The following is a 27189-nucleotide window of genomic DNA, read 5'->3' as shown; positions in this document are numbered from 1 at the left end:
GTGCATAGGCCGGAAAAGGGATGAGAAGTGAATATAGGGAGTTAGGAAAAGGTTAAAATGCAGGACCTCGAGGGTGGTGATCTTTGGATTACTACAGGTGCAACATGCTAATGAGGGTAGGAGGATAGGAGCGATTAATGCATGACCTGGGAGATGAAGTAGGGCTTATTGTTAAAAATACGGAGGAAGTATTTGAGATAGGTAGAGTAGCAGCATTTAGAAGACATTTGGATTGGTACATGGATAGAAGGGGAATAGAGGGAAATTGACCAAATGCAGGCAATAGGGACTAGTTTAGATGGGACAACTTGGTTGGTATGTGAGCGTTGGGACCCTTTTCCAGTCTGTATGACTCTATAATGGGTGTGGAATGATTAATGAACAAAGTCTCATCTGCATTAAATGTTCATGGCACAGTCCCCTGATCTGAGCCAATACTTTCAACAGAGGATATAAAACTGAATTACGGGGCCAGGTGTGACAAACTTTAATGGTTCAGAAATCAGAACTTCTATTGCATTCACTGGCCAATGTGGTGCAATTAACATGGATTTGATTATTTCAGAGGTTAGGATTGCCTGATGAAACAAAAACTTCCCAAAAGCTTACACTATCCCTTTCCAATGTATGGAATAATACTCTATCTAACAGTTGTACAGGAGTTAAAAAGTAGGCTGTACCTTTGCCAGGTCAAGCTGCCGAACTTTGCCGCTTACGTTTTCAGCCAGGTTGCACGTAAATGTAATCATCCCCGCAAGTTGTTTGGCATCACCCTCAATCAGCTGCAAATTTGGACTAGGAAAAAAAGCAATAAGGGACCATGAGAAAGTAAAATTACAATACTATTAAATGCACGTCCAATAAAAAGTAATGGAACATTCCACCAAAAATGTGGACGATGGTAGATCGGATAATGCAAGAGGAAGGACAGGTTTAACATCACTTTTGCATATTAGATTAGATTATTTATAAAGGCCTAATTAACCTAAAAACTCAACTCATCTAGGACTCGGCACCCAGCTCGGCAACTGGATCCTCAACTTCCTGAGCTATAGACCAGAATTAGTGAAGGTAGGTGACAAACATCCTTCATGACAATTCTCACCACTAGTGCCCTGCAAGACAACATTCTCAGCCCATTGTTATATTCTCCCCATTGACTCATGACTTGGCAGCAAAATTCTACTATATTTCCATTTATAAGTTGTAGATGACACCACCGTAGAGAAAGATAGCTGAGTAACACGGTGTCAAGGCAACAACAATGTCAGCAAGACAAAGAAGTTAGGATTTGAGTTCAAGAAGCAAGATGGTGAACATGCCCCTGTCATCATCATCAATGGAGGCAAAGAGAAAAAAGTTGAGAGCTTTGAGTTCCTAGATGTAAATATCACCAACGATTAATGGGCTAACCACAATGAAGCTACAGTCAAGAAAGCACACCATCCCTCTACTTCAGAAGACTAAGGAATTCAGCATGTCTCCAACGTCTAACTTCTGCAGATACACCATCGAAAGCATCCTATTGGGATGCATCACAATTTGATTTGGCAACAGCTCTGCTCAAGTAATTGTATTGTGGATGTAGCTCATTCCATGACACAAAGCAGCCTCCCCCACCTGCCCACTGCCAATCGACTCCTTCGATTGCCTTTGGGAAAGCAACCAACATAATCAAGAACTTCTACATCCCAGTCATTACCTATTCTCTGTCGGGCAGCAGAAAGAAATGCTTAAAATAACTTACCACCAGATTCAGGTGCAGCTTCTTCCCAGCGATTATCAGTACTGTATGGTCCTCCCATAAGCTAGAGTGTCGTCTCAATCGTCCAACCCACCTCATTACAGACCTTGCACTTAATCTACAATATTAACTCCATAATGCTGCAACACTATGTTCTGTACCCTGGTATTTTTCTTGTTGACTCCCAGTAGTAATTTTAGTATAGCTTGGCAGCACTCATATACAGTATGATTTGTCTGGACAGCACTTAAACAAAAGATTTTCACCGTATCTTGGGACATGTGACAATAATAAACTAATGTCAAATCTCCTTTCAAAAAGATTTACTAGAATGATCATAGGAATGATTGGGTTAACATACTCTATGATGATCATTTGACAGCACTGGGCCTGTCACTCACTGGAGTTTAGAAGGATGAGGGGTGAGGGGGGGGCTCATTGAAACTTACCAAATAGTGAAAGGCATGCATAGAGTGGATATGGAGAGGATGTTTCCACCAGTGGGAGAATCTAGGACCAGAGGCCATAGTCTCAAAATAAAAGGACCTACCTTTGGACAGGAGATGGAGGATTCTTTTAGTCAGAGGGTGGTGAATCTGTGGAATTTATTGTCATAGTGCAGACGGCTGTGGAGGTCAAGTCAATAGATATTTTAAGGCGGAGATTGACAGATTCTTGATTAGTACGGGTGTCAGAGGTCATGGGGAGAAGGCAGGAGAACGGGGTTGAGAGGGGAAGATAGATCCGCCATGATTGAATGGCAGAGTAGACTTGATGGGCCAAATGGCCTAATTCTGCTCATATAACATGAACTGTCCCTGGTAAACTTACCCTGCATCCCCTCTAATTCTGTTCATGATCATTGTTTCTAGAATGTTCCCACTCCCGAGATTAAACGAGTTGATTTGTAGTTATCAGGTTTGCCTCGATAGCATTTTTGAAACAATATGTAACATTTGCATTTGTTCAATTTTCAGTCACTTCCCTGAATCCTACAGATAGGAGATTGTGGCCTGTAGTCTCAGCAACAAAATCAATAACCAAGTTTGTAAAATGTACTCATTTAGTTTAGTTTCGCGATGTAGCGTGGAAACAAGCCCTAAGGCCCACCGAGTCCGCGCCGACCAGCGATCCCCGCACGCTAGCATTATCCTACACACACTATGGACAATTTACAATTTTACCAAGCCATTTAGCCTACAAACCTGTATGTCTTTGAACTTTGGGAGGGAACTTCTCTTCCAGAGAAAACCCACGCAGGTACAGACAGCACCCGTACAGACAGCACCATCTTCAGGATTGAACCCAATGTTGCTGCCACGTTGAAAATTGTCAACACCATCAAAGCACACTGTTCCAACAAGGCAAATCACGACCCAATTAAAAGTGAAAATTGAGCGTCAATAAGGGAGCACCCATTACAATATGATAGAACTTTACTTATCCCAGGAGGGGAATTGATCTGCCAGGATTCATTAAACACAAAATACATGAAACATGAAATTAATGTGATGAGTGGAAAGGATTGGGGATGTGCAAAGATTGGGGAGGAGGGGGGAGGGGAGTCCGTCTACCCCACGACTGAAGGGGGACCTGTACAGTTTGATAGCCACAAAAAAGAAGGAACTCCTGTGGCATTCTGTCCTGCATCTTGGTGGTATCAGTCTGTTGCTGAAGGTACTCCTCAGGTTGACCAGTGTCATGGAGGGGGTGAGCTGCATTGTCCAAGATGCTCCACAGTTTGAGGAGCATCTTCCCCTCCAAACCACCTCCCATGAATTCAACTCCGTCCCCAGGACGGAGCCAGCCTTCCTGATGAGTTTGTTAATCGTACCCTTGGCATTGGCTTCCTTCGCACTGCTGCCCCAGCACACGACAGCGAAGAAGATGGCGAAAAGTACAGCCGGCTCTGTCCCTTCTTGTACATGATCTCGGCGTTCCTGGACCAGTCCAGTTTACTGTGCAGGTGCACTCCAAGGTATTTGTACTCCTTGGTAAACTGCACATCCACACCATTGATGGAGACAGGGGTATTCCTCTCCTCCTAAAGTCCACCATTACTTAATCAAATTCAAGAAATATATTTTGATTAGAGGCACGTGGTGCAATAGTATAAAAGTTTGCACCCAATGGGACTTGTGTCATATGCACCACACATTACTTATGTTTGATTCCAGCTCTGGGATGTGCCATGTGTTTTTTACATTGGTGTCAGTCAAGCTGCTATTATTAAACTAATTTACAATTCAAACACCTCATACACACAGCAACATTTGGATATGAACTCCGCTGTAACTTATAGACTGAACTAAACAAAATTTGTTGTGTAGCTAGATATACATAATTGCCACTTTCTAGAAAATTGGCTTTAAAGAACAGCATAACATGCATGTATGATGTACCACTGACTACTGATCTCTCCTGACGCGTGCAGCCTCTTGTCCAGAATAAAGTCCCGGCAAATGTCAATGATCTAACACTTTTGCAGCTAAACATGTCAATATTGTGTAGAGGTAGAATTGAAATATTAAACAGGTTAAATTTGCCCTTAAAATTATAAATTTCTCTTTAAATCAAATACATTTAATTGCAGACTTAAATGGCTGCAATAGTGTGAAAGTTGTGAGTGAATGTGAATGCAAGAATCTTGAGTAGAAAAACTAATGGAGGAACGCAGCATCTGCGGAAGGAAATAGACAGACTACGTTTTGGGTCAAGACCGCTTTCCTCTTTACTCCACGAGTCTGTAAAAGAGTTCTGATCCAAAACATAATGTCAATTTCCCTCCACAGGTTTAATTGCATTATATTTTCTAGGTACTTAATTTTATTCAATTCTTCTCAAAAGTAATACTCACCCCATCCGGTGCAGAGCTACCATTTTACCCTCCAGGCTGCTCTGCTGTCCAACAAGAGCCTCAAGTTCTACTTCAACCTCCTTCTGCAATAAGACCACATGAAAGTAAATCAATTAGCCGATTACCAAACTGTGAAACTGCATAACCATATCATACAGATCCATAAAATTACAAAATCCCCTATATCAAACACATTATTCGTATAAACCTGCCTGCAAACAAAAATAAAACCATACAAAAGCTATTCAGAAAAAACAACCTTTTCAATAGTGCAGAATTTCATCACCCTCCTTGCTGGTGTAGATACTTAAAAGCACATTTTCACCACGATTTTCCCCCCACAATTACACTGTTTTTTTCCCTATGAATTCCAGTGCTTCACATAAGTAGGTATTCTGCTTTACTTAACCTGAGCAAAGCATCTCTACAATGTGTGAACATGTTCTCAGCCACAGAACTTGAACCATACAAACCAGGAGTGACCAATGCTTGATTCCAGGTTTATGGCATGTTATAATTTCAGTGACGGTACAGCTGAGCTGCTAAAATTAATGTTATTTTCTCAGATTTGGGAGAGGGTGGAACATGTATCCCTACCTGTTGATATTATCTGTGTATATTGCATTTTTACCTGTGAAACTATACTCATGAAATATACTCCATCTGCTTTTATTCATGAAATGAACTCAAAACATCTTTCAACAATCTTTCGATTAAGGATCTTTTAGGTCAAAAATGTATTGGACAAGAATCAAAAGTTTAGTGAACCCTCCTTCATCACTCATCTCTTCTCACCAAAACCACCCCTTCCCCAGGTACTTTCCAATGCAACTACAGGAGATGCAATACCTATCCCTATACTTTCCTCGACTCCATTCAGGGACCCCGACAATCCTATCAGAAGAGGCAGAGGTTCCCTTGCATCTCCTCCAACCTCATCTACTGTATGCACTGTTCTAGATGTGGACTCCATATATTGGCAAGACCAAGCGCAACCTCAGTGATCGTTTAACTGAATACCTACACTCAGTCCACCTTGGCCTACGCGATATCCTGGTTGCCAAACACTTTAACTCCCGTTCCCATACTGACCTTTCAGAACTGGACTTCCTCCAGTATCAGAGTGAGGCCAAATGTAAATTGATGGAACAGCACCTCATATTTCACTTGGGCAGTTTACAACCCAGTGGTATGAATATTGATTTCTCCAATTTCAAGTAGCCCTTGTGATCCACCGGGTGGTGCCAGCAATGGCTGCCTCGCCAACAGTCCTGTCCTTCTTTGTGTTTTGATATTATGTGTTAACTGTATGTTTTTTGTTCTTTACCTTGTTTTATGTGGGGTTGGTTGGGGGGGAAAACTTTTTTTAATCTCTTACCTAGACGGCGATGCGATTTTTTTCCGTATCGTATCTCCGTTCATACTGCGGCCTAACATCGAGGAGTTGGCGGCTTTTGCTGGAGACCGACTTTAAGAGCTCCACCATAGGTGCCTGCGGACTTAACATCACGGAGCTCGCGATCCCTTTGCCAGGGATTGACCTCGGAGCTCCAACCGTGAGTGCTTGCGGACTTTAACATCGCGAAGCCCGCGGTGTCTGGTTGGAGACCGGCTTCGGGAACTCCAAGCCGTAGGAGTTTCGACCGCTCCAACGAGAGAGTTTTGATCGCCCCGACGAGGAAGCTTCGATTGCCCCGATGGGGGAGCTTCGACCGCCGGCTGCGAGAGCATCAATTGCCCCAACTGATGGTTTGACTACCCAACCGTGGGAGAATAAAGAGGAAGATGATTGGACTTTTTTGCCTTCCATCACAGTGAGGAATTTGGTGAATCTGTTCTGGTGGATGTTAATGGTAAATATTATGTAGTTGTGTGTCTTGTTGCTTTTTTTTCCATTGGCTGTATGGTAATTCGCATATTATTGTCACTGTACCTTAATTGGTACTCGTGACAATAAAAGACCTTTGAAACCTTTATTCTGACCCTCACTCCCATCCTAGTCGTCCACCTATTTTCACTGTCATCTTGTTCCTATCCCCTCATTATCAGCTATTCCACAGCCAACAATTGGCCATTATGGGCTCCACCTTTCCTTGTTCATTGGCGCTGGCTTTGATTTGTTCTTTTCATTCAATTGTTCTTTGTACCTTTTCATACCTCTAGTTTCCCTCTCCCTTGACTCTCAGTCTGGAGAAGGGTCTCGACCCTAAACGTCATTTATTCCTTTTCTCCAGAGATGCTGCCTGATCCGCTAGGTTGCTCCAGCATTTTGTGTCTATCTTCAGTGCAAACCAGCATCTGCCATTCCTTCCAACACAGTACTTGAAGAGTCGACCAGTTACTACTCATCAGCTCCCCTCCAAGCCGTAGCCACAGGACTCAACCTTCAGTCAACACTTGAGAGGATGATCTGATCATTTGTGGGAATATAAGAGACTGCAAATGCTGGAACCTTGAGGGAAAAAAACAAGGTGCTGGAGGAACTCAGCAGTTCAGGCAGAGGGAAATGGACAGTCGACCTTTAATGTCGGGACCTTTATCAGTCTCAAGAATGCACCGAAATGTCTCCATCCATTTCCCTCCGTAGATGCTCCCACTGAGATCCGCCATCAGTCTTTTCATGGATCATTTGTTCAAGCTCCCTGTAAGTAAACTGACTCCGCATTTCCAATATTTAAAACGGCAGTCTTCATTGTATAAAACGTTCCAACAGCCTGTAATGTTACAGTCTGTATAGCAGGGGTTCCCAACCTTTTTCGTCCCGTTTATCCCAGGCTACTTTAATAGCACATAACAATGTTATTTCACTTAATTAACAACTAATGATGAACAGATACCGGTATACCCGAACCAAACAGTCAATCAATGAGAAAAAAAATAGGCACAAATTAAATCCAGAATCAACAAATTTACCCCCTGGGTAGGCGAAATTTACCCCAGGTTGGGAACCCTTGCTGTATAGGAAGGCGCGTTATATACGTTTTCGTGCTAATCACAGATCGCCAGGTTCACCAGTGTGTACGATCGACACACACTGAGAAACCCAGAGTTTACAGCAGGGCTGCTCTCGTCAACACTAACGCCAATTAAAAGGCGACGTAAGACATCTGTCAATGGCGGTGGCGGTGCAGGTGTGTGTCTGTGTCTGTCCCCCCCCCCCCCCCCCCCCCCCTCCCCCTCCCCCCCCCCCCCCCCCCTCAACTCTCCTGTCCCCCCTCCTCTCCCTCTTTCCCTACCACCTACTCTGTCGCCCCCGACACTCTCGCCTCCCCATACAGTGTAATAGATACACCCGATCCCCCAGCTCTCTCGCCCCCTCCCTATGACACACCCCCCCTCTACCCCCCGGCTCTCCCGCCTTCTTCTACCTCCTCGCTGCACAGCTTGGTGTAGGCTTCCTGCAGCTCCGCGATCTCTGTCAGTCCCTCCAGCAGCTCCATGGAGAGGCTGGAGCTGCGTCCCGCTGGCGACGTGGAACTGCCCGCCATGTTCTCCGTCACCGGGCAACGGCTTCCGGTGTGAGGGCGCGGACCCCAGCCGGGCTGGCCTGCCGCTGCCTGAGCCCGAGTTGCTGCCTGAGCCCGAGATGCCGCCTGTCCCGCTGACTTACTCCAGCATTTTGTGTCCATCCGCGGTTTGTTTCGTTTTTATATACACTAGCGCAGAAACAGGCTTTCGGGGCCTGAGATACAGCGATCCCCGTACACTAACACTGTCCTATATAATAGGGACCATTTACAATCTTTACCGAAGCCAATCGCTACAAAATTTAACGTCTTTGGAGTGTGAACAGAAGCTGGAGTACCCGGAAAACCCTACCTGGACAGCCCAGGATTGAACCTGGGTCTCTACCTCTGCGCCACTGTGCCTCCCTGTCTCAAACACATTGCAGGACAGGGGGGTTCAGGAGTTCCCGTGCATGGTTCCCTGAAAGTGGCGAATCAAGTGGACAGTGTGGTGAAGAAAGACTGTGCCACGCTTGCCTTTATTGAGTACAAAAGTTGAGATATCAACTGTACTAGTCGATGGTGAGACCACACTTGAATTATTGTGCGCGGTTCTGGTCGCCCAATGATAGGATGGATGTTATTAAGTTGGAAAGGATGCAGAAGAGATTCATCAGGATGTTACCTCGGCCTGTGGGCTTGAATTATCGGGAAAGGGTGGATAGGTTGAGACAATTTTTGCAGCATAAGGAGCCTGAAGTGTGAGCTTATTAACGTGTGTACATGAATAATGTAAATGTTCACAGTCTTTTTCCCAGGGTAGAGGATTCCAAAACGAGGGTATAGGCTAAAGATGAATAGGGAGAGATTTGAGGGACCTTGGGCAACATTTTCACTCAGAGGGTAGTCTGTATCTAGAATGAGCTTCCAGTGGAAGCTAAAGAAGATACATTTACGACGTGTGGCCAGATGTACGAATAGAAGTGTTTTGAGGGTTATGGATCAAATGCAGGAAAATAGGACTAACCCTGTATGCCATCTTAGTTTGCATGTACAAGATTGACTGAGGGGCTTGTTTCCATGCTATGACTCTAATGGTGCTGAGCAACCTCCTCTCTGGGTCCTTATCAAAAATTATCCAGAAATCTAAATATTCTTCATTGTTGTTTTCCCCTTACCTATTCTACAATTACGCCTTCAAAGAACTATAGTAAGTTAATGAAGCATGATTTTCCTTTCATAAATACGTGAATGATGGACTGGTTGCATCAAGGCCTGGATTGGAAATTTGAATGCTTAGGAATGAGGGTGGCTACAGAAAGTGGGTATTGCCTGGTCCATCACAGTGCTGACTTCCCCAGCATTGAAGGAATCCACAAAAAGCTGTGCCTAAAATAGCAGCTATTATCATCTAAGGCCTACTCTCTGCTACCATCAGGGAAAAGTACATGAACCTGAGTACCTTGCTCTCCAGGTTCCAGCACGGCTTCCTTCCATCAACCATCAGGTTCTTGAACCACACAACGCAACTTTACCTCAGCACCAGAGGACTTTGTACTGCTATGGTTGCTCAACATTCTTGTGATGAGGAGGGAGAAATGTGAAATAGAGGCTGGTAAATCTTTTATTTCGTTCCACCCATCACCTACCTGCATCTATTCCTACCCAACCCTTCCCCCACCAATTTCCATCTTCCAAATCTCCCCTACCCCACCCCCATGCACACAATCACTGAAGATTTCCGACACAAAACATCACCTATCCATGTTCTCCAGGGATGTTGCCTGACCCACTGAGCTCCTCCAGTACTTTTTTTGTAAACCAACATCTGCAGTTCCTTGTTTCTCCTTTCTCTCCACTTTATCTATTTCCACCTATCACCCTCTGACTCGCCCCTCCACTCACTTCAATATACTTACTATCTTCCCTCTACTTTCCCATTCCTAATGTGGGATCTTGACCTGATATTTTGATCATCCCTTGGTTTTCACAGGTTTTGCTTGGCTGGTTAAGTTATTTCAGCAGTTTTGTTTTGTTGCAGATGGGATGATAGAAAATCCTTTTACTTAACTCTTTTCATTCTATGTTTTTGCTGAAAAATGCTTGTTGCTGAAATGATATGATGAAAAGTCCTCATATGCTTGACATCAGTATACATTAGTATTACCAAACGAATGCTATGTAATTTTGTACAATTATCTCAGATGGTGATAGTAATGAAAGGGTTAATCGGTTTGATATGTTTTCTACTGGTGATGTCCTACTATTGAGGGTTCTAATGTATATAGTAGACTTTGTAGAAGCTAAACTCAGACTTGTAACACATTTGAATTCCCTAATCAAATGTTAGTATTGCCTGTAGTAATTAAATTAATGTTCAATTACTATTCCATGTGTTGTCTGCATGGTATGTGATATTCATTCCATAAAAATACTATAGTTGAAGTGTAAATTATAAAGGAATCTTTATTCTCCAACAATTTTGCCACTTTATTAATTATTAACAAAATCAATTGTAGAAAGTACAGATTTAGGCTCAAATGATCAAAGGAAAATTGTGTTCATGTGTATAGGACAAAGGAAAGATCTGTGATAGGATAAAGCTAGGGTTGATATGGTGATGAGTTGGAGGGGTTCATAAGATGTAGGAGCACAATTAGGCCATTTGGCCCATCGAGTCACGGGTGATCTATTTTTCCCTCAACCCCATTCTCCTGCCTACTCCCATAACCACTGTATTCCATCAGCCACTTGTTTGCTCATACTCCCTACCTGTCTGTCTTTCTACAGACTCCCTGCTTCCTCAACACTATCTGCCCCTCCACCTGTCTTCATATCATCCGCAAACTAGGCCACAGAGCCATCTATTCCATTATCCAGATCAATTACATATAACGTGAAAAATAACGGACCCAATACAACCCATGCGGAACACCAGTAGTCACCGGCAACCAACCTGAAAAGGGTCTCTTTATCTTCTTCTGCCAGTCAGCCAATCTTCTATCCATGCAAGTACCTTGCCTCCCATACCATGGGCTCCTATCTTGTTTAACAGCCTCACATATGGCACCTTATCAAAGGCCTTCTAAAAATCTAAGTAAACAATATCGATTGATTGTCCTTTGTCTATCCTGCTTATTACTTCCTCAACTATTTTCAAAATTTGTCGGCAAGGTTTCCACTGAACAAAACCATTCTGACTTCGGCCAATTTTATCATGTGCTTCCAAGTAACCCAAAACCTCATCTTTAATAATGGACTCTTTAATGAAATCTTACCAACCTCTGAAGTCAAGATAACCAACCTATAATTTCTTTTCTTTTGCCTTGTTCCCTTCTGAAACAGTGTAGTAATGTTCGTGAATATCCAGTTCTCTGACTCGCGTGAATTGTGAAAGATCGCTACTAATGCCTCCGCTATCTATGCAATTAACTCTTTCAGAACCCTGGCCTGTAGTCCATCTGGTCCAGGTGATTCATCCACCTTCAGATTTTTCAGCTTTCCAAGCAAATTCTCCTTAATAATTGTAACTACACTCTCTTCTGCCCCTGTTTCTCTTGAATTTCTGGTATGTTGCTGGTGTCTTCCACTGTGAAGACTGGCACAAAAAACAATCAGTTCATCCACCATTTCTTTGTTTCCCTTTACTACTTCTCCAACGTCGTTTTCCAGCAGCCCAACATCCTCCCTTGCCTCATTGCTTTTTTAGTTGCCTTCTGTTTGTTTTTAAAAGGATCCCAATCCTCCAGCTTCACACTAATCTTTGCCATTTTACATTTCTTCTCATTAGCCTTTAGCCTTCCTTTCTCAGCCATGGCCATCTCATTCTCCCCTCAGTATGTTTCTTCTTCTTCGCGATGAAAAGATCCTGCTTCTTCCAAATTACTCTCAGAAACTCCTGCCATTGCTGCTCCACTTTTATTCCTGCTATGGTCCCCTTCCAATCCACTTGAGCCAGCTCGTCCACCATGCCTCTGTAGTTACCTTTATTCAACAGAGAACCGATACGTCCGATTTCACCTTCTCCCTCTCAAATTGCAGGGGTGTCCTTGCCTCACAAATCTGTTGTCGTTGTTTGAGGAAGTAAATAGCAGGATAGACAAAGGAGAGATTAAATGGATGTTGTTTACTTCTGTTTTCAGAAGGTCTTTGATAAGGTGCTGTACATTGGTTTAGTAGGAACCTGAAGGGTAATTTTTTGACACAAAGTGTGGTGGGTGTATGGAACGAGCTGTCAGAGGTAGGTAGACAAAATGCTGGAGAAACTCAGCAGGTGAGGCAGCATATATGGTGCGAAGGAAATAGGCAACGTTTCGGGTCGAAACCCATCTTTAGACTGATGTGAGGGGGTCCTCACACTAGCCATGAAAGATGCCCAGGAGAGAAAGGTCGGATTTGGAATGGGAGGGGGAGTTGAAGTGCTGAGCCACCGGGAGATCAGGTTGGTTATTGCGAACCGAGCGGACGTGTTCGGCGAAGTAATCGCCAAGCCTATGCTTGGTCTCACCGATGTAGAGCAGCTGACATCTAGAGCAGCATATGCAATAGATGAGATTGGAGGAGGTGCAGGTGAACCTCTGCCGCACCTGGAAAGACTGTTTGGGTCCTTGAATGGAGTCAAGGGGGGAGGTAAAGCGACAAGTGTAGCATTTCCTGCGGTTGCAAGGGAAGGTGCCCATGGAGGAGGGGGTGGTTCGGGTGGGAAGGGACGAATTGACCAGGGAGTTACAGAGGGAGCAGTCTATGGAAAGCAGACTGGAGGAGATGGGAAGATGTGGCAAGTGGTGGGATCACGTTGGAGGTGGTGAAAATGTCAGAGGATTATTTGTTGTATGTGACAGCTGGTAGGGTGGAAGGTGAGGACAAGGGGGACTCTGCCCTTGTTAGGAATGGGGGGGATGGGGAGTGAGAGCAGAGTCATGGGGTATAGAAGAGACCCTGGTGAGAGCCTCACCTATAGTAGAAGTAGGGAACCCCCGTTCCCTGAAGAATGAGGACATCTCCGATGCCCTGGTGTGGAACACTTCATCCTGGATACAGATGCAGCGTAGACGGATGAATTGGGAGTAGGGGATGGAGTCCTTACAGGAAGTAGGGTTTTGAAGAAGTGTAGTCCAGATAGCCATGGGAGCCAGTGGGTTTATAGTGGATGTCGGTCAGTAGTCTATCACCTGCGATGGAGATAGTGAGATCAAGATATGGCAGGGAAATGTCAGAAATGGTCCAGGTGTATTTGAGTGCCGGATGGAAGTTTGTGGTGAAATGGATGAAGTCAGTGAGTTGTGTGTGGGTGCAGGAGGTAGCACCAATGCAGTCTACTTTGTCAGAGGAGGTAGTTGAGGCAGGTACTTTTGTAGCGTTTAAGAAACATTTAGACCGGTACATGGATAGAACAGGTTTAGAGGTATATGGGCCAAACGCAGGCAGGTGGGACTAGTGTAGATGGGACATGTGGGTCGGTGTGTTTTCCATACTGTACGACTCAGTGGCGCCCATATATATATTCCCGTCTGCAAGAACTGCTTTGGAACTGGTTCTTCTGTTAAAGAATATATTGCAAATTATATTATAATGCACACATGATCAAATTCTAAATCAAAGTAAGAAACAACTACATTTTAAACGTATTGAATAACATTTACCACGATGTAAAACAAACTTTTTGCCAACAGATTTCAAACATGCATTCAGGCGAAAGGTCTTAGACATGTAGCTGAGGTATCTGAGGAACTGCCTGTAAAAAAAAAACACTCATGTTTTACAACAGTCTACTAACAGCGTTCATATTTTTACAGTTGCTTTGAAATATAACTGCCAAATATTTGTCGACGGGCACCAGTGTTCCGAGGGGGTGTCGACGTTTGGGCTTAATTCCCTGGTTAATTCAGGCCCGACGTGGGCCGTCCCGCCAGTGGCGAGGACCCTGGGTTGTGGCGGGCGGCGAGGGAGCGGGAGAGATGGCGATGGCCCGAGGAGTCTGAGCGGACATCGGCGGCATCCCACATCATTCGGTAGGTATTGTGGCCGCGGTCGAGCCAAGGGACAGTGGCGGTGTTAAATCTCGCAATATTGCGGTGAGATGGGCTTTAGTCGGCACCGCGAGGGAGACGGGCACTGAGCCAGGCTTTCGGGCCTAGGTGGCGCGCATTGTCCTCGGGCAGCTGGCGGCGGAGTGAGCCGGGCCTGTGGCCGCTGCGCTGATATGGGGCACGGAGACTATGCTTGTGGTCTCTGCGCGGATATGGGGCAAGGAAACCAGGCTTGTGGCCGCTGCGGGGATATGGGGCACGGAGACCAGGCCTGTGGCCGCTGCAGGGATATGGGGCACGGAGACCAGGCTTGTGGTCTCTGCGCGGATATGGGGCACGGAGACCAGGCCTGTGGCCGCTGCGCGGATATGGGGCACGGAGACCAGACTTGTGGCCATTGCACGGATCCGCGACACTGACTTATGGCCACTGCATGAACCCGTTACTTAGTGCACCGAGCTGGTTTGAAGCCCGATGGGCCATAATACTCGTGCTCCCTTGTACGACTTCCTCCACCAGCCGATCTTTTCAGAGCGTGGATTACTAGCGAACAACCTCTGTAAGCTGATGCCCTCTGTGAACCACATTTACACGGCCATAAAACAAAAACTATTTCTTCCTTCCATTAGACCCATGATTAACTTTGGCCTACCTTTAGGGAACAAATTGGTGTTGATCCGCAAAGTCTGGAAGTTTAGGTTACATGTGTTAATCTAATTTCACTGTCATTGTATTCTCTGAAAAATGGGCTTGGAAATTGTTCATTTTTTCTAAGTATGTGGTGGTTGTGTTAGAAGATCAAATTTGTAGGAATGTTTAGGTCTTGATGGAAAAATCTATAACTACTTTTTAACAAAAATGTTATTTTCTAAGGTGATTGAACAGGTTAATTATTTTGTGGAAAGGCTATGTAATATCCTTGCACATGTCTCAATAGAAGCAATTGTCAATTTCAATGACCACCTGCAGTGAAACTGACAGACTTCTTAAGAGACAATAGTTTTTAGTTATTGCGGGAAGTTATGTAAAAACAATTATTTTCCCAGACTATTTTTGCAAGGCAATTTTTTTCAGCTTGTCAAATTCAAAAATATTTTTTAAGTAGTTCTTTAGTTCCCCATCGAAAATGTGCATTAAAACACAAATACTTGTGTTTTTCAAAATGAAGGATGAATCTAACAATTGATTTTTTGTGGTGTTGGTCTATTAGCTCATGTGGCTTTTGACTGCTGAAGATGGTGTAATTCACATTTTAAAAACTTAATTGTGATAAAATCGTAACCCATTTTACTCACTGGTTTGCAAAATTGTTACACCAAGGCTGCATTTTTTAAACAGTCACAGTTGTTAAGTTTCCCAGTTAAAGTGGTTCTGAAACAAAAAAAAATACCAGAAACACCCAGCATTATGTGGTGGCATCTGTAGAAAGAGTAACAAAGTTAACATTTGTCAGGTTTTATTTATCTTATGTTCCATCTTGTTACTTTTCATCAGATTTTGAGACCAGTATTTACGTAACTAATCAGTCCAATTCTTCTTCTTTATGCAGACACTCTTAACAGCTGGAAACAGGACCTAATCTTCTATACTGTGATAAAATAACTTGCTGAAAGATGTTTTTATATAATCTGACCCTTCAAAGGGCAACTGGCATTTCACATGCCATTCACGGAAACTTCTCAGGTAAGCATCTGCAACAGAATGGGTTTGTATGATCTCTGCTATTAAGGGGTTGATTGTGGCATTGGTTTGCCAAGACATAGATGGCGAGTGGAAATACAGAGAGTTTGATGCAAGCTCATCAAATCAATGGTTGTCCACATTTGAATCCTAGGGAGGGGTTGGGTTCCATAACTTACTACTCAGATCAAGTTAAGGAATACCCATACATACTTTATGCACTTTAAATTATTAAAATAAATATCAACTTTTGGGCAACTTATCTTGCACTGCCAAAACCTGTTGAGTTAGTGAGGAATGAAGAGCTTCACGGTGTCTACTCTGGAGGCCTGGTTGCCAATTGTGGAATGCCACAGAACTGAAGCTTTGAAATCATTGTGACCTATGCAATCACAGTGCTGTTAGGGGTGCCGTGAGGACTGTTGTTCCAGCATGCCAGCGTACTTTATGAAACCCGTGTCCATTTACAATTCCATTTTAGTCCTTTTCTGCTTTCATCTTTCCTCGAGGCACTACTATTGCCTGCGCAGGGATATGTTCCAGTGGACACTGACAAATCAGAATTTAATTTTTGCCCTAGTTAATTAATAGCCTCTGGGACTGATGACGATCACTACAGTCGTCCTTCCTGTATTTTCACTGTTGTAAGATGGGCAGCAGGCAGTTTACAAATTTCTATAACAATCAAAAATATGTTACTGGCAAGAGTTGGGGGATTAATAGTTTAATGGTACTTTATAATGTGCTACGCAATGTTTTGCATCCTTGTTTCCATATTTCCTTACAACATAGGAATCCATTTTAGCCCATGGGGTCTGTTGTTCATGAGGCAATCTTCCCTCTAATTTTCCTTGTATAGTAAGCTTTCCACATGCCCATCAACTGCTCTACTTTTATATTCCCCTACTCACTATTAGAAATTCATAATGGCTAATTAACCAACCTTGGGTCTTTGGGTTGTGGAAGGAACTCGGAGGTTCCAACTGCATATGGCCAAAAATGGAAGAGATGATCCAAAATGGGTGCTGAAGAAGTGAGCACTGTGCTGCCTGTTTGATGCTTCAGCCAAAATACTGCACTTCTGTAATACTCTACTACAGCACTAAACTGCAGGATTGGGTTCCAATTCTTTGTTGAGCCTAATTTGGGAGAACTAGATTTTACTATTTGGATTATTGGTAAGATTATTACCATCTGCATTATTGGTAATATTATAGTTTTGTGTTAGCTATGGTGTGCACATTGTGAGTTCAAGTCATGTTCCAGAGTTCAAGTCATGTTCTAGAGTTCAAGTCATGTTCCAGAGACCTCGGCGCTAACATTTCAACTTTCAATTGACATTACCATTAACATTTCAACTGAGGTTACTCCAGCATTTTTGTCAACTTACAATAGAGTGATGTGGGGTTGACACAACAGTGCAACAGTCAGTGCTGTTTCCTCACAGTTTCCATATTCAGTTCTGCCATTGGGAGCTGTCATTGTTGATTTTGTATGTTCTCTGTAACCGTGTGCGAGTTTGGGATAAATGGAATGAATGTACACGATTGGCGTGGATGTGGTGGGCCACAGGGCTTGTTTTATGCTGAAAAACTCATATAAATCAAGGTTTGCAAAATGATCTAACTTAGCCGGCGTTGTGGAATAGATTTCAAAATTGTTTGTAATGTCCTTCACGTTGCTTCTATGTGCATTTCAATTTTAGGCACCAAAATGCAGGAGATTGTTGTTTCCCGGGGAAAGATCTTGGAGTTGCTCCGTCCAGATGCAAATACTGGGAAGGTGCACACACTGTTGACGGTGGAGGCCTTTGGGATAATTCGTTCTTTAATGGCCTTCCGGTTAACTGGAGGTACCAAAGGTGAGAATATTCATAAATGTGTGTTGACCACTTTTGTGAAAATATTTATAAATTCGCCAAACAAATGATATGGAAATTGGCACTGAACTGAAATCTATTCTCAATTTCATTTCAACACTTGCGTATCTTGACTCCAAATTATTTTTTAGAAGTACAGTCTGTATATTATATGCTATTCCTAATCCTGGTGGATGATGAATATGTTTGAGGTCATGCAAAGTACCACAGTGAGGAAGAGTGGGGTAGGGGATTAGATTCATTTATGTCTTGTCTAACATGGTGACTTTATTTACTTAAGATTGTCGTTTAGAGATCTGATCATCCCCAGTGATTGGTTGTGGTCAGTCACAATTCAGTTATTTCATAGAGTAATTGGAACCCCATTTAGAAAGTAATTCACGGGACTTTATTTCCGTTTATGGACCGATATCACAGAAAGTTGCCTTGAGATGGATTAACTTTGGGAGCTTCCATAAAATTCTTGTGAACTAGATCAGTGTAAGTGCATAATTAATAAATGATCCAGGTTGGCATTGAACAAAATCGAAATAAACAAATTGTGAACTATTTATTTGTTCTTGCAATGTTCCCGTCCTTATTTGTCTTTAGGAAGATGGGGATCGGGCTTTCATACAATTGAAAGACGCTTTAGAGGACAATTAAGAGTCTGCTGTTTATTTAAAGCTGCGGTCACAAATAAAACAGAGTGGTGGTTTCCATTTCTGGAAGATTGAAATGAACAAGTTAGGTTGTGATCTGAAAGCATCGTGGCCATTTTTACTGATGTCATCTTTTTAATTCCAGATTAATAAAAATGAATTCAAGTTCCCAAGATGCTACAATAATATTTTCAACTCTTGGTCTCTGGTCTAGGCCTTTGAATTGCTAATAACAGGATTTATTCAAGAATCAAAATGCTAATTAATTGCCAATCCTGGCTATCTGTTATGATTCAATTTATATAGTTGTTTTTAAAATTAAAGGCATTGTATGCAGTTGTCAGAAACTTTATTTCCTTTTTGTCCTCAGATTACATAGTAGTAGGCAGTGACTCTGGCAGAATTGTTATCCTGGAATACCAGCCATCCAAGAATATCTTTGACAAAGTTCATCAAGAAACCTTCGGAAAGAGTGGGTGCCGTCGCATTGTGCCTGGCCAGTACTTGGCAGTTGATCCAAAAGGCCGTGCTGTCATGATAGGTGAGTGGCAGAGATGAAAGTAAGAACCAGAGCAGGCCATTCAGTTCCTTGAGTCTTATCCACCAGTTGGAATACGATGGACCTGTAGCATCGTCTGTTTACCCGTTGTCCTGTTGCACCAGCATTGTGTGGGGGGGGGGACTGGTAAGTGGTGGACACAGCTATGGGGGCTTTTTGATTGGAAGATGGTTGGACATGGGCCAAAGATGGAAAGTGAGATAAGGATAGAAGAGACGTGAAATGTGATGCCAGAGGAAATAATCTGGTGGGTGAGGGGGGAAGGGAAACGAAGAAGTGGGTGAGTGTGCATCCAGGTGGGGCACAGGGAAGAGAGACAAATTTGGAGAATTGAATGTTACTACCTTTTAAGTTGTATCCCACCCAATAGGAGGTGCTTTTCCTCTAGTTTGCGTGTGGCCTTACTCTGGCAATGGAGGAGGCCTAAATCGGTATGGGAAGGGGAGTTAAAATATTTTGCAACTGGGAGATCCAGCAGGCCTGGGTGGACAGAGCAGTACTGTTCTGTGAGATGGTTGCCTTGTCTATGCTTGGCGCTGCCGATGTAGAGGAGGTCACATTTTGTGCACCGAAAGCAGCAGGTGAGGTTAGAATAGGTGCCTGTGAACCTCTGTCTCACCTACAAGGACTGGGGTCCATGAATGGATAAGCACAAGGAGAAATGGGGACAGGTGTTGCAACTCCTGCAATTACAGGGGAAAGCCCCTGGTGACGATGTGGTTTCGGTGGGAAGACCAAGGAGTTGCGGAGCGAACAGTCACTGCGGAAAGGGCTGGGGATGGGAAGACGGAATTGGTGGTGGGATCACGTTGAAGGTAACAGAAATGTCGGAGACTGGTGTGTTGGATGCGGAGGCTGGTGGGGTGAAAGTTAATGGTCAGGGGGATTCAATCCTGTTCTGTCTGGGAGGGGGGAGAGCGAGAGCAGAACTACAGGACACGGAGGAGTCGCAGGTGAGGGATTCACCTACAACAGCACGGGAAAGCACAGTTGCTAAAGAAATAAGACACCTAGAATGGAAAGCCTCATCTTGGGAGCAGATGTGAGATTGGGTTGGTGTCTTTGCAAGACACAGGGTGAGAGGAGGTATAGTCCAGATAACTGGGAGTAGATGGGTTTATGTAAGATATCAGTTGATAGTCTGTCCCCTATGATGGGGGAAAGAGATCAAGAACGGGAACAGGCCATCTCGGCACGGATTTGAAGGGTTGAGATGGCCTGTTTCTGTGCTGTAATTGTTATATGGAAGAGAGATGTCAATCCTATACTAATTTTTCTGTCCTGGGATTTCTCTATAGCCAGTGAGGCACCACACAAACAACTGAAGCTGGAACACAACCTTCTATTCCTCTTGGATAGCTTTCAACCCAAAATTGAGCTCTCCAATTTTAGATAATGTCTAGAAATCCTTCCCCCTGTCCCTCTCTTCCCTGTGCCCCACCTAGTTGCACATCCATTTCTCCCTACCCCTTCCCTCCCCCACCCCCCTCCACCTAGATTCCTTCCTCTAGCTAGCTTCACATTTTATACCAATTCTATCCTTGTCTCACACTCAACTGCATCTACCTGTCATTGATGAAGCGTGTCTCCTCGGTTCCCCAAAGCTCCGTAGTTGCTCCCCCTTCCCTAGTCGCAACAGAGTCCCCCTAGTCCTTACCTTTCACCCCATCAGCCATCGCATACAACACATAATCCTCCGAAATTTTCGCCACCTCCAATGGGATCCCACCAGTAGTTAAATCTTTCCATCTCCAACCCTTTCCACCTTCCGCAGAGACCGTTCCCTCAGCAACTACCTGGTTAACTCATCCCTTCCCACCCAAACCACCCCTCCCCAGGTACCTTCCCCTGTAACCGCAGAAGATGCAACACCTGCCCTTATAACCATATAACAAACCATATAACAATTACAGCACGGAAACAGGCCATCTCGGCCCTACAAGTCTGTGCCGAACAACTTTTTTTCCCTTAGTCCCACCTGCCTGCACTCATACCATAACCCTCCATTCCCTTCTCATCCATATGCCTATCCAATTTATTTTTAAATGATACCAATGAACCTGCCTCCACCACTTCCACTGGAAGCTCATTCCACACCGCTACCACTCACCGCTACTACTGCCCAGGGACCCCATCAGTCCTTTTGGGTTAGGCAGAGGCTCATTTGCACCTCCTCCAATCTCAACTACTGTATCCGTTTTTCAGGATGTGGACTCTTGTACATTATCGAGACCAAAGGTAGACTGGGCGATCATTTTGTTGAACACCTTTGCTCAGTCCTCCTGAACCTACCTGATCTCCTGGTTGCTAAACACTTTAATTCTCCTTCGCATTCCCACACAGACCTCTCTGTCCTAGGTCTCCTCCATTGTCAGAGTGAGGCTAAATGCAAATTGCAGGATCAGCATCTTATATTTCACTTGGGTGGGCATCTTGCAGCCCAGTGGTATGATTTGGATTTCTCTAACTTCAAGTAAACCTGGCATTCTCTCTCTATCCATCCCTCACCCAAGTCGCACTTAGCTTCTCGTTTTCATCCAACAAACAGCTAACAATTACTTATTTTCTTTATTATCATTACTTTTTTGCATATTTTCCATTCATTGTTCTTTATCTCACTACATCATCGTCTATATCTCTCGTTTCCCTTATCCCTAACCAATCTGAAGAAGGGCCTCGACCCGAAACGTCACCCATTCTTTCTCTCCAGAGATGCTGCCTGTCCTGCTGAGCTACTCCTGCTGTTTGTGCCTATCTTCGGTTTAAACCAGCATCTGCAGTTCCTTCCTACACCCTACTTGTCACTTGCCAAGCTTTGTTCCGCCCCTACCTTTCTTCCAGATTTCTCCTTTCCACTACAGTCAGTCTTGAAATGTCACCTATCCATGTTCTCTTGAGATGTTGCCTGACCTGCTGAGTTACTCCAGCAATGTGTCTTTTTTCGTAAAATAGCATCTCCAGTTCCTTGTGTCTATAATCTGATACTGGATATTGAAAGACTGATCTGAAATTTGTTTGTCTGCTTTCTGGCGTGGGTGGAAGTCGGGATTAGAAAACCTGGAAAATTTATCTTTGCGTTCCCATCTCCCAAAAATTGTGATCAGTGAGGGTAACTCCAGAGTCCCTTGATGAGGCTGCCTAATACTGAACTACAGATCTCAAATTAACATTTTGATGATGTGGTATATTTCTGCTTAAGCTGCGCATTTATTACAGTGCTGGAGAAATATTTTTATTTTCATTGTGTCTTCTGGTTTTATAACGCAACTAATGGGTTTGTTACCAGGTGCCATTGAGAAGCAAAAGTTGGTCTACATTCTGAACAGAGATGCTGCTGCTCGCCTTACTATTTCCTCACCGCTAGAAGCGCATAAAGCAAATACTCTGGTATATCATGTAGTTGGTGTCGATGTGGGCTTTGAAAACCCTATGTTTGCTTGCCTTGAGATGGATTATGAGGTAATGACTTCAGAGATTTGTATGACTAATGTAGTGCGATGAAATATTTTTTGTCCTGAGACATTATTGACAACTAGTGAAATTGCAGTTAATTTTGCAGAAAAATTGCAATGCTTTCAGAAGTCTCACTTTCTGCAGAGCTATGAGGAACGGAAGCAGTTCCTGTGGCCGAATTCATCCATGACGACCAAGTTTCCTAATTGAGCCAATTCCACTTTGTGGGCTCCTGGTCCAGCTCTCTCCAAACCTTTCCCATCCACTTGCCTGTTCAAGTATCTTTTAAATGTTGCAATTGTACTCTCCTCTACTTTCTCTGGCAGCTTGTTCTATATATGCACCACTCTGTGGAAAAAGTTGCCTCTCAGATCTCTTTAAATCTTCCTCCTCTCAATCCTACCCTCTGGTTTTAGATTTCCCTACCCTGAGGGAAAAAAAACTGATCATTCATGTCACCTATGCCCCTCCTGATAAGGTCACTCCTCAACCTTTTACGCTCCAGAGAAAAAAAGAATTAACCTACCCTTATAACTCACACCTTCCAGACCTAGTAACAATTGTGTAAATATTTTCTCACCTTTTCCAGTGTCATAACATCCTTCCTATAGCTGGGTGATCAGAACTGTGCAAAGTACTTAAGTGTGGTCTTGTCAACCTCTTGTATGACTGTAAAATGAGGGAAGACGATTAGACTTAAAGCCTTCCATCACAGTGAGGAATGTGGGTAATCTGCTGTGATGGATTTTTACATTAACTTTTATGTAGTTGTGTTTCTTGTTGCTTTTTTTAGTATGGCTGTATGGTAATTTGAATATCACTGTTCCTTAATTGGTACACTTGACAAAATACCTTTGAAACCGTTGAATATGATGTTTGTACTCCTATAGTGCTTTATTGGCAAATGTACCAAATGCCTTTTTCACTACCCTGTCTGCCTGTGTTGCCACTTTATGAAGCTATGCACCTACAAGCCTCAATGTAATATAATGCTCCCCTGGACCCTACGCTGGTCCAGCCCTGGTTTATTTTGCCAAAATGCAACGCCTACATTTATCTGCATTAAACTTCATCTGCCATTCCTTCGCTTAATTGATCAAAATCCAATTTTTAATTGTAGATAACCGCATTCACTGTCCAGTATACTGTCAATTTTAGTGTCATCCACCAACATTCATATTCAACTCATTTAATCTAAATAACAAACAGCAGTAGACCCAGCACTGATCCCTTTGGCACACCATTCATTACAGGAGACCTAGTCTGATAATCCTTTTCACACCTGAATCTGCCTATTGCTTGCCAGCTCATGCCCCACTCAACCCCCACCTCCTTCCACCACCTCTGTACTGGCTATTTCCCTTCTAGAACTAATTTTGAGGTTTGGATTTGAGATTTAGTTATTGTGGCAAATTCAGTCATGCTCTGAGAATTGGATAAATATAAAACTCAGTTGAAATTGGCCATCTCATAATCAGCAGAGTTAATCTCGACATTAAACAGAGTGTAGCTGGAGTCGACTATTCATCTGCACTGAAAGATAGTTTGAGGTCTCGTGGTTTGAGTGTTCTTTTTCTCTATTATAGGAGGCGGATAGCGATCCTACAGGTGAAGCTGCTGCTAATACTCAACAGACATTGACATTCTATGAGTTGGACCTGGGCTTGAACCATGTTGTGAGGAAGTACAGTGAACCTCTGGAAGAACATGGCAACTTCCTGATTACAGGTATGGCAAGTGTAGGCTGACTACATATTGACTGAATCACATTTAGAAAGCTTAAGTTCAACCTGTACACGTTGTTGCTTGTGCTAAAACATCAATTTGCCTAAATATGATAAAAAATAACAATTTGTGGTTTAACCCCCCCCCCCCCCCCCCCCCCCCACAAATGCTGGAAAGCTGTAATAAAAAGAGAAACGGCCCAGTAGGTCAGGCAGCTTAAGTGGAGTGAGAAACAGTTAACATTTCCATTTGAAGACCTTTTGCAAGAATTGTGGAAAATTGGTTGGGGCTCTTGGCGAAGCAGTAATTTATTATTTTGGGCTTGGTTTTTTATACCAGACCAGTAAAGTTGAGAATTTATCTGTTTGTTAAGTCTGCATGAATTTAGCAATTTTGGATTTAATTTTTATTGGGCAGTAAGAAAAGCTCTTCTTTTATTTTTTTACCATTCACCAAATGTGGAGGGGAATGGAAAATGTGGGGGGTAAGGATTTGGCTGGCAGCACAAGGTCTGGGTGAGGCATATTCTGCAGAATTGCAGCAGCTATTGTTAGCACCTGAACTCACATTATGAGACGTTTTGGGTCAAGACCCTTCTTCAGACACTCGACCCGAAACGTTGCCTATTCCTTTTCACCAGAGATGCTGTCTGAGCCGCGTTTTGTGTCTTTCGGTTTAAACCAGCATCTGCAGTTCCTTCCTACCCATATTATAAGTGTTATTGATCTCGAAATAAACAGTATTGCCCAACAAAAGCGGCCTTTCAGTGAAAGGCTGATGGCCCTGTAGATGAAGAATTTATATTAGAGTCTTGAGTGGAGGTTGACTCCTATTTGGGGTGGAAGTCAAGAGTGGTAAGTGAAAAAGCAAAAAATCCTGTTGTGCACACGGACCTTGAGAAACTGAACCTCAGCAGGAGCAAGATAGATGATGGCTATTAAGGCTAACACAAATGCCAGATCTTCCCCTTGGAATCTCCATTCTTTACCGATAAACAATAGGACAAGGTTACTAGCAGAAAACATTAAAGCTCTGATGCATGGTCTGTACCTGAAATAGTTAACCAGTCCTAAGTATGTCTGGCATGTACTGGACTTTTATTTCTCATTTTATTTCACTGTAAAGAAATACAGCAAGAAAGCAGGCCTTTTAGCCCACTGGATTCTACACCAGCTATTTTGTTCACACTATTTCTAGATTTTTCCCATATTACCCTCTGCACTTTCCCCTAAAGTTAATCCAGATTCTATCTCTCACTACATGCAGGCACTTTACAGTGATCCATTAACCTCTCAGCCTGCATGTCTTTAGGTTATGGATGAAATCCTACTCTGGCCTCCAAGAATTGTGCAAACTACATACAGAATTGAACCTGAAAGTTAATGTAGTTTTTGAGACAACAGCTCAATCACCTGTGCCACTGATTGTTATTATTAGTCCTAATCTGGAACAATTTTGAAGTTTAAAAATAGCAACATTTTGGTATGTTGAAAATAAAATCTCTTCTTCTGCAGTTCCAGGAGGCTCTGATGGACCTAGTGGTGTTCTAATCTGTTCTGAAAATTACATCACATATAAAAACTTTGGAGATCAGCCTGATATCCGATGTCCTATTCCCAGGAGGAGGGTAAGAACTATATTGCACTTTATATCCACCTTGCAGCAAAGAGGAGAATTTTGAATGTTAAAAAGGGAATTTGCCTTTTTCAGGGATGTTCCAAAACATTTCAAAGCCATTTATTTGTAGTTGCTGTTGGCTCATGAGAGAAAACGGCAACATATTAATGCACAGCCAAATGTCATAAAAAGGATAATTTATTTGAAAACCATAAAGCCAGGAGAATTGTTCGTCATGAAGATGGGTCTCTGGTTTTCAGATGGTAATTATTTTTGTGCATCTTAAATGAACAAATGTTTCATGTCCCATTCGTAACAAATGCCACTTCGTGCGCATGATCTGAGGCTTGATTCTGCAAACCTCTGACCCAGCTGAGTCATATTGATGCCTGTAACGAACATCATAGTTCTTTAGCTCAATTGAGATTTACTAGGGAGAATTTGATTTGGTTATGTATTTCGTCAGACTCCCCTTTTGAGTAAAGAATGGGTGATGCGGAATGTAAATGGAGTCTTGGCTGAGCCACAACATTTTTTCGAAAATAGAGGAATTAGGGTTATGGAAATGGAGTCACAAAGGCAGTCATACAGCATGGAAACAGGCCATTTAGCCAAATGTGTCCATACTGACTAAGATGCTGCATGCAAACTAGTCCCCATCTGCTAGCCCCTGGCCCATTTACCTTTATTCCACTGCCATCCATGGAAAAAGATGCCTCTTTGGTTGCTATCAAAACTTTCCTCTCACCTTAAACCTATGCCCTCTCATTCTTGATTCTATGCTGGGGGGAAAAAGATTTTGCAATCCCCTTATGATTTTATACACCTCTATAAGATCACCGTTCAGCCTCCTTCGCTCCAATGAATAAAGTCCTAGCTTGCCCAACCTCTTCCTATAGCTCAGACGCTTGAGAATAATATCGTCCATAACTCCATTGAATGGGCTGAAGATACTTAGTGGAGTTAAATATTAACATTACCAGGCAGAAACTATATTCCATAAATAAAGAAAAAAGGATACATCAAACTATTGGGTCAAAACTGTCATGATTATATAAATTAATAATTCTAGTAGTTGCATATCACGGACCGTATTTTAAATCACTTCTCGGTTTTCCTTCCAGAATGACCTGGATGACCCCGAGAGAGGAATGATCTTTGTCTGTTCTGCAACACACAAGACAAAGTCCATGTTCTTCTTTCTAGCACAAACTGAACAAGGCGACATCTTCAAAATCACACTCGAAACGGATGAAGACATGGTAGGAAAACTTGTAGATTTCACATTTCAGGCTTAACAAGCAAAGTCCTTGTTGATACATCTAGTTACGTCTTTTTAATGGTTTGGCTTTGTTTAGTGATAATATGGAATCAAACTGTGACCACGTTTGTTATCAATGAATATATATATATGCTCACCCAAGATCTGGTGTGATCAATTTCATAATTGGAATGTTCTTACAACAGAATCCAGGATGTGAACAGTCCACTATAATGACACAATTAATAAAAATAGACGTTTGTTTTTAGGAGGATTTTATCTAATTAAGTTACAACAG

The 27189-nt window shown here is 43.0% G+C and overlaps 2 protein-coding genes across 2 annotated transcripts in view; one reads left to right on the top strand and one right to left on the bottom strand.

The window, feature by feature from the left end:
• Positions 1 to 8131, bottom strand: part of cog4 (component of oligomeric golgi complex 4) — a 43354-nt gene extending 35223 nt beyond the window's left edge. The window contains exons 1-3 of the mRNA XM_055648711.1: positions 7970 to 8131; positions 4602 to 4684; positions 681 to 795 (exon numbers count right to left, since the gene is read on the bottom strand). Coding sequence (XP_055504686.1) covers positions 681 to 795; positions 4602 to 4684; positions 7970 to 8089 — 318 coding nt within the window. The 5' untranslated portion in view covers positions 8090 to 8131. The remainder of the gene's footprint in view (positions 1 to 680; positions 796 to 4601; positions 4685 to 7969) is intronic.
• A 5776-nt stretch (positions 8132 to 13907) lies between these two features.
• The window catches only part of sf3b3 (splicing factor 3b, subunit 3), a 41934-nt gene continuing 28652 nt past the window's right edge, over positions 13908 to 27189 (top strand). Inside the window, exons 1-8 of the mRNA XM_055648710.1 lie at positions 13908 to 14058; positions 15626 to 15759; positions 17462 to 17617; positions 18647 to 18817; positions 22122 to 22294; positions 23875 to 24016; positions 25528 to 25640; positions 26755 to 26892. Coding sequence (XP_055504685.1) covers positions 15690 to 15759; positions 17462 to 17617; positions 18647 to 18817; positions 22122 to 22294; positions 23875 to 24016; positions 25528 to 25640; positions 26755 to 26892 — 963 coding nt within the window. The 5' untranslated portion in view covers positions 13908 to 14058; positions 15626 to 15689. The remainder of the gene's footprint in view (positions 14059 to 15625; positions 15760 to 17461; positions 17618 to 18646; positions 18818 to 22121; positions 22295 to 23874; positions 24017 to 25527; positions 25641 to 26754; positions 26893 to 27189) is intronic.

The sequence above is a fragment of the Leucoraja erinacea genome, chromosome 17, assembly GCF_028641065.1.
Source record: "Leucoraja erinacea ecotype New England chromosome 17, Leri_hhj_1, whole genome shotgun sequence".
Classification (NCBI taxonomy): Eukaryota; Metazoa; Chordata; class Chondrichthyes; order Rajiformes; family Rajidae; genus Leucoraja; species Leucoraja erinaceus.
This window is presented reverse-complemented; position numbering and strand designations above follow the sequence as displayed.